This window comes from Peromyscus eremicus, chromosome 20 (genome assembly GCF_949786415.1).
Source record: "Peromyscus eremicus chromosome 20, PerEre_H2_v1, whole genome shotgun sequence".
Classification (NCBI taxonomy): Eukaryota; Metazoa; Chordata; class Mammalia; order Rodentia; family Cricetidae; genus Peromyscus; species Peromyscus eremicus.
In genome coordinates this window covers 23,565,264-23,573,085 of record NC_081436.1, presented here as the reverse complement: position 1 = coordinate 23,573,085, position 7,822 = coordinate 23,565,264, and the positions used below count along the sequence as shown (strand labels likewise).

Here is a 7,822-nt window from a genome sequence, read left to right as displayed (position 1 = left end):
TGGACACGCGCCTGGTGTGTTCATACGAGTCCTTTTAGTGAGAACGTTATCTCAAGCCACAGTCCTAGGCTAGAGGTGGGGGGAGCTCAGTGGTAGAACACTTACCTACCACTGGGGCAGGGTGTCCTGGGTTGCTGTCAGTTTTTATTTCTAATTTTATTTCAGTAGGCAGAATTCAGAAATATCTATGTTTATAATTGATGTTTTGTTTGTTTTGAGACACGGTCTAGTAAAGCTCAGGTTGGTCTTGAACTTGGGATGTGGTGGAGGCTGGCTTTGAACTCCTGATCTTCCCTATCCCATCTCCTGGGTGCTGGGATTACAGGCATCTACCATCATGCCTGGCTAACACATGCATTTGTAAACAACAGCCTGAGGTATAGTGAACACAAGAGCATACATGCCCTTAAAGCAAATTACGGGTATGTGAATCTGTAGGCCTCTCCCCACTGTTAGGACAGTGGAGAAACCCTCTAAGTTTCCCTGGAGCTGTGGAATTCTCCATCCTCCTTCCCTTGCCCTTTCCAGCCTCCTCTCCTGGTCTTCAGCAGGCTGTTTGAAACATAAAATTCACCTTCGGTTCTCAATTTGAAGTCAGAACTGTGGGGGGATTTGTTTGTTGTTTATTTGTCTGTTTGGTGAATCAGAATAATCAAATGTATTTATTTCTATAAGTTTGTGAAATAGTTCACATCATGGACTTTTAGTACATTCTGAGCTCCCTGGAGAAGTTTCAGTACTTGTAGGTATCAGCAAATTGGAAAGGCTATTCCAGATGCTTAAAAGATTCATCCTTATATTTCTGTTGCTCCACAACCACTTCTGGTACCAAAATCTGTATTAGCCAGGGTTCTTCAGAGTAACAGAACTTATAGAATGAATCTCTCCTTCTTACTAATCCAACAATGGCTAACTATGAATGGAAAGTCCAAGAATCCAGAAAATGCTCAGCCCACGTAGCTGGGTGTCTCAGGTGGTTGGTTTTGGTTTTTTGAGACAGGGTATCTCTGAGTAGCCCTGGCTGTCCTGGAACTTGTTCTGTAGACCAGGGTGGCCTCAAATGCAGAGACCCACCTGTCTCTGCCTTCCGAGTGCTGGGATTAAAGGTGTGTGCCACCACTACCTGGCTCAGCTCCCTCCCTGCTTGCCTGGTTTTTGAAACAAGGTCTTGCTATGTTTCCTAAGGATGTGTTGAATTGTGTTGTTATCATTAATAAGGGAATGAAAGAAGAAATTACATGTCTGAATGGATGAGGCGAATCACCTTCTCTCAGCCCTAACTTCGGCTCGTGGTAGATGTGACCTTTAATCGTCTTTATCCCGTGGACTGGGGAAGACTCAGCACGCTCCTGGCTGCAGGGGTGCTCTCGTTTGCCATTGCTGATTCCATTTTCTATCCCATTCAACAACAGACACAGGCCCCACCTCTGCAGTCCGAGCCCGTGCGTGGGCGAGTTCACTCCATGGAAGACGGTGAGAGTCTAAAGAGCACGTCCTGTGTGGCTTTGGAAACCTTGGTGACGAGCTCACTGCGGAGGAATGAAAAGACACAGACAAATGACATCCTGAGTGGCCAAGATGTCAGCAGGCTAGAATCAAGCACCTGAGGGAAGCAGATCAAAAGGCCAGCAAATGACAGGTGACGTGGAGGGTCTGAATGTTCTGGGAGAAGGGGAGATGTATACAACCAAGGAAGAATCTGGGGGTGGACAGCAGTAAATACACAAGGGAAAAAATATCAAGAAGACAAGCAAATTAAAATAGACATCGAGGCTTAGCTCTCAGGATAACCAAAGTGTTCTAGGGAACGACGAGCAAACAGAGTCCTGGCCGTTGATAATAGTGTTGAATGAATCACAATCCTCTTAGTGACCAATGAAGTGATGGGATCAGCCCACAGGCTCTGGAAGGATGAGGAAGCAGCCCAGCAGCCTGGTGTTAGACATTCCAGGGAGGAGGAAGGGCAACGGGCTGCTGGGAAACGGGCAAGGGGCACCGAGCAGCGGTGTCTTACAGGCAGCTGTGTACAGCACTCGCTGCTTACATTTCAGGAGCCCTTCTTGGGCAGGGCGCAGTGGCCCACACTGTAATCCAGCACTCCGGAAGCTGAGGCAGCAGGCTCTTCAGTTTGAGACTACTCTGGGGTACATAGTGAGCCCTTGTCTCAAACAGTAATGTTAACGACGATGATGATGGTACACTTCTCTTCTTGTATCTTGCTTGTATCAGGCACTGTGTTCTGGGCGTTACAAAGAGCTGACCAGTCATTCTGCACATCAACCCTAAGCCATACACACTGTTATCATTCCCATTTTACAGAGGAAAAGGCTGAGACTCAAGATAAGAACCACGTAGGGCCACAGAACCAGGGGGTCCTGAGGGAGCTGATGTTAAAAGCTCAGTGACCGAGACTGCTGTCTCTCTCCATTTAGCCCTTAAAAGATGACTATGTCAAGCTGACCGTGGTGGTACACGCCTTTCATCCCAGCACTTGGGAGGCAGAGGCAGGCAGATCTCTGAGTTCGAGGCCAACCTGGTCTACAGAGTGAGTTCCAGCAGTCAGGGCTACACAGAGAAACCTTGTCTCGGAAAACCAGCGACAGAGAGATGACTTTGCCTTGCTTCACCTTACTTTAATTAAAATAGCAATTAAATTTCCTTTTCTTAGGATTTATTTATTTTATGTGTATGAGTGTTTTGTGGGCACATCTATAGCCAGAAGAGGGCATTAGATTCCCTGGAACTAGAATTACAGATGGTTGTGAGCTGTCCTTTGGGTTCTGAGAATTTAACCCATGTGCAGGGCCCAGCAAAAAGGAGTCCTTTTGGGTGGAGCCTGGCAGGACTCCCAGCCAGGCATGCTCTAGGCCTTCCTGACTTAAGAGGCGCGGTAAGGACCACAGAAGTAACAGCAATGGAAGCCGATGATTATCGGTTCTCTCTAACATTTCTACAGTTTCCACACCTTGACTTTTTCTGTGGGGTAAACCAAAAGGGAACCTGTTGGCTTGGTTAACCCTTACCTGGGGCCTCTAGGGAGCAGTCAGCTGATGCAGGTGTTTATACCATCCCTTTGTGTGTGTGCACATGTGTATGATATTTGTGGGGTCACACGTGTACCATGGCGCATGTGTGTCCACCAGAGGATGACCTTGGGTGTCCTTGTCTTCTACCTTTTGTTGTTGTTTACAAGATTAGCTAGCCCACAAGTCTGCAGGGTTCTCCCGTCTCCACTTCCACCACCCTTTCACTGCAGGAATACTGGGATTACAGTCACATTGGGTCCTAGCCATCAGGTCCTCATGCCTGTGCAGCAAGGGCTTTACCCAGTGAGCTATGGCCCAGTCAGTGCGTGCGTGCGTGCGTGCGTGTGTGTGTGTGTGTATGTACACGCACGCGTGTGATCCTTTTATTTTATTTTTTTTGTTTTTCGAGACAGGGTTTCTTTGTGTAGCTTTCCTGGAACTCACTCTGTAGACCAGGCTGGCCTCGAACTCACAGAGATCCGCCTGTCTCTGCCTCCCGAGTGCTGGGATTAAAGGTGTGCATCACCACCACCTGGCTGCGTGTGATCCTTTTAGAATTCTGATTTCTTTTCCATAATTTCACAGCACACATAGTACACACACACACACACACACACACACACACACACACACACACACACGTTTTTTGAGACCTCCAGAACTATAAGCTAATAAATCTCTTTTTGTCATGAACATTCACCCTTGGATGTTTCATTATGGCAACAAAAAGAACTAATTCACCAGTTAGATACCAAGGTACTTGTTCTTTTAAAATCCTTCTGCTAGGGGCTGAAGAGATGACTCAGTGGTTAAGAGCACTGGGTATTCTTCCAGAGGTCCTGAGTTCAAGTCCCAGCAACCACATGGTGGCTCACAACCATCTGTAATGAGATCTGGTGCCCTCTTCTGGCCTGCAGGCATATATGCTGTATACATAACAAATAAAACTTAAAAAAAAAAAAATCCTTTTGCCTCAGCCTCCTAAGTGCTGTGATTATAGCCCCATGCCACCATTTCTTGCCTGTAAATGGTTTCTTAATTAGTAATATGTTATTAAGGACTAGTTTCTGAAATAGTTTTCTGAGCCAAGATTGAGACAGTCTGGGGATTCCTGACTGAGAGGTATAGACAGGTACCATGTACAGACAAGGATTTGTGAGATCCTTTACAAGTCCTGCAGACGTGAGCACTAAAACCTGATATTGCTTTCTGAAAAGCCAAATCTAATCAGTGATGCCCTTGCCGACCATCTTCCAGCAGTCCCCATAACAGAAAACAAAGTGCTTCATAAAAACCTCCTTGTTTGTCCAGTCTACGAACGACCCCCCCATGTCCTGCCCATACCCTGCCCTGCCCTCCTCCCATGCGGTGCTCCCCACCATCTGAGCTTCTCCCCACCCGTGGCCCTGCCCTCCTCCCATGTGGTGCTCCCCACCATCTGAGCTTCTCCCCACCCCTGGCTCTGCCCTCCTCCCAAGCGGTGCTCCCCACCATCTGAGCTTCTCCCCACCCCTGGCTCTGCCCTCCTCCCATGTGGTGCTCCCCACCATCTGAGCTTCTTCCCACCCCTGGCTCTGCCCTCCTCCCATGTGGTGCTCCCCACCATCTGAGCTTCTCCCCACCCCTGGCTCTGCCCTCCTCCCATTTGGTGCTCCCCACCATCTGAGCTTCTCCCTACCCCTGGCTCTGCCCTCCTCCCATGTGGTGCTCTCTACCATCTGAGCTTCTCCCCACCCCTGGCTCTGCCCTCCTCCCATTTGGTGCTCCCCACCATCTGAGCTTCTCCCCACCCCTGGCTCTGCCCTCCTCCCATGTGGTGCTCTCTACCATCTGAGCTTCTCCCCACCCCTGGCTCTGCCCTCCTCCCATGTGGTGCTCCCCACCTTCTGAGCTTCTCCCCACCCCTGGCTCTGCCCTCCTCCCATGTGGTGCTCCCCACCATCTGAGCTTCTCCCCACCCCTGGCTCTGCCCTCCTCCCATGTGGTGCTCCCCACCATTTGAGCTTCTCCCCACCCCTGGCTCTGCTCTCCTAGCTGCTGCCTCTTTCACATCCCCCCTCCTTCTGCCAGGAAACTTTGTCATTTGTGCCAGACTCAGTGACATCACTCCTGGACCCCTGCCCCATCTTCCCAGGGTCCCCGGTACTGCAGGCATTTAATTTGCTGATGTATTTGCTGCCTGGCACTGGCTGCTTGTCAGCTGGGGCTGTGGGCAGAACTCCTGCATCCCCACAGGTGCCTGAGGCAGTAGGCTGTAACCTGTGTCTATGCTTGGGATACTGTGTCTAGTCCCTACCTCAGGAAAGCTTAACTTTCCTATGGGGTCATGTTTGTGCCGGGCCTATTTTCTTCATGTTCAGCACAGGATAAACCATTGGTAAATGGAGCTATCATTGTCACGACAATGTAGTACTATTATGGCAATACTTCAAACAGAGAGAAGTAAAATGTCTGAAAGATGCAGTGGCCCTCTACAAAGCTCCCCAGCCAGGTCTCTCCGGCAAACCCTGAGGGAGCTGGGCTGGAGGGGGGTGCTTCCTAGTTCCCGTTCTTCCCCGTCTTGGCCCACCTCACCTGCTACTGGAGGGAGACCCGATTCTGTAGGGGCTTTTTAAGCCCAGGGAATAGGTGTCCATGGGGCTGTGTAACGAGAAGGGGGACTGAAAAGCCTTCAGTTTCTCTTCTATATCCCTCTTTTTCTTCCTGCGGGGAAGCAAAATGGATGTCAATGAAACCAGTTCAGAAATTTGGTGTGGTTTCTCCAGAAGCAGTTTCTCTGGCACCTTGATACCCACTGGGAAGAAAGTATGAGTTGGCCAGACTGGCGAAGGGGCTGGAGGTAGAGGGTGGCCAACACAAGGCCACTACCTCTCATTAATCTTTCAGTAGCAGCTCAAAGAGGGCCAAGACTGCAAAGTCTCTGGAAATGACCCTGACCTTGAGGACGAGCACACTGGGTTTAGGGTCAGGTAAAGAAACAGGGTAGTCAGGTCTGAGGGAGTTAGGCTGAGGTGATAAAGACTGTTAAGTGATGCTCCCCCATGACCCCTACTGTCCACTGCTCAAGCTAAAACTGCTATAACTTTAAAAGTCAAAGCCTTTTCTCAATTCAGAGAAAAATTTAAATCCGAAGGTTTGATAAGATAGGCTGCCACTCTGGAGTGGGGTAAGTGCTTTTTCTTCATCTCTAAAATAGAGACTGCCACTACCTGTCAGTGATGGGGACGGTCACCAACCATCCCATCAGTCACCCTGGCAATGGAACCAGTTTGGAGATGGAAATAGTCTCATTTTTTAAAATCACATTTCCCAAGCTCCTTTGCAATGATCACCATGTGACTATTATCAGGCCCCTGAAATAAAGTGGTAATATCATGGTATTTTCAGGGAAGGTCCTTTTTAAAACCCAGAAAGTAATGGGAATCTATTGTAAATGAGTGCGACAGACCCTCACAGAGGAGGAAAAAGTTAAAGAACTAGACTGTGGTCACTGATGCTCATCGTTAAAATGACAAAGGTCATTCAAATCATCAAGATCATCAAATTTCAATGATTTTCAGAAACATTGAATTGTGCACCAAAGTGGTAAGGGAGAAAACGTTATCTATATCCTTATTATACTACCAAAGAGAACACGGGGAAGGCAACTGGGACTTCTGGGAAGAAGGCTAAAAAACGAGTAAGATTAGCCTCCTGGGTTGCTGGCTTGGAAGACAGACTGAATACCTGCAACTCCAGCAGCAACGTGGGACCTAGAGGAACCCTAAGGGACAAGGTCTGGTCCTGGTCTCCCGAAGGCCCTGGAACCCCCACCAGGCCTAGACTGTCCACCTCCAGGGATTAACGTGTACCACTGTTATTTATTTTTTCTGTGATGCACATCTAGATATAATCCTAATTTATATAATGATTCAAACTGTCACGGGAATTAAAGGTTTCTATTTCCTAGAGAAACCAAAATAAAGAGGCCGGTGATACAAGACCAAAAGAAAATAAAGAGAACTGAGTGGTTATTTCGATGTAGGGCGCCTGCGCCACTGCTTTTTCCCCTTCCAGAATGCAGCCAGCCAGGCATCAGCCTATAAAGAAAGGCTCTTCCCTCCCCAGGCACAGGATGGTCCTGAGAAAAGTGGCGGCTGATGCTTGGGGCCTCCCTGTGCAGAGGGCTTGCTTCCCTGTCACAAGGAAGGAGCCATAGCCACCAGGGCTGGCTCCCGTGAGCCACTTGGAGCTTTCCCCTGAACTATGAAGACAGGTCACAGGGAATATAGAGACAAAAAAGATCAAAGAGCGAAAACCAGGAAACAGAAGCCAGAGAAAGACGCCTCAGGGAGACGGAAGCAGTATGAGGTCAGAAGAAAACTAGTAGGGTGTGTGGAGGATGTATGAATAACCTCAGCAAGGGCTGGAAATATTATATCCATAAGAGGATGAGGATGCTATCTCATACTACCTTCTTTTATCTGTTCCACCACTGGATTCTGCCTTAAAATTATTATTTTGTATTTTATCACATTCTCAATAGATAACCATCAGTATGTGGCTTTTTTTTCCCCCCCTGAGACAGAGTCACACTATGTAGCCCTGGCTGTCCTAGAACTCACTCTGTAGACCAGGCTGGCCTCAAACTCATAGAGATCCACCTGCGTCTGCCTCCCTAGTGCTGGGATTAAAGGCGTGCCCATCTGTTTTGTTTGTTTTGTTTTGTTTTTAACAGTGCAAGGAATCACACTGCAGGGAATAAGTTATACAAGGACGGCTCTCCAGGAGTGAGCATGGCTGTAGCTTTCCTGGCT

The 7,822-nt window shown here is 48.5% G+C and overlaps 1 protein-coding gene across 1 annotated transcript in view; it reads right to left on the bottom strand.

The window, feature by feature from the left end:
- Positions 1–603: 603 nt before the first annotated feature.
- Fam227a (family with sequence similarity 227 member A) overlaps positions 604–7,822 on the bottom strand; it is a 55,434-nt gene continuing 48,215 nt past the window's right edge. The window contains exons 17-18 of the mRNA XM_059248058.1: positions 5,601–5,729; positions 604–1,529 (exon numbers count right to left, since the gene is read on the bottom strand). Coding sequence (XP_059104041.1) covers positions 1,457–1,529; positions 5,601–5,729 — 202 coding nt within the window. The 3' untranslated portion in view covers positions 604–1,456. The remainder of the gene's footprint in view (positions 1,530–5,600; positions 5,730–7,822) is intronic.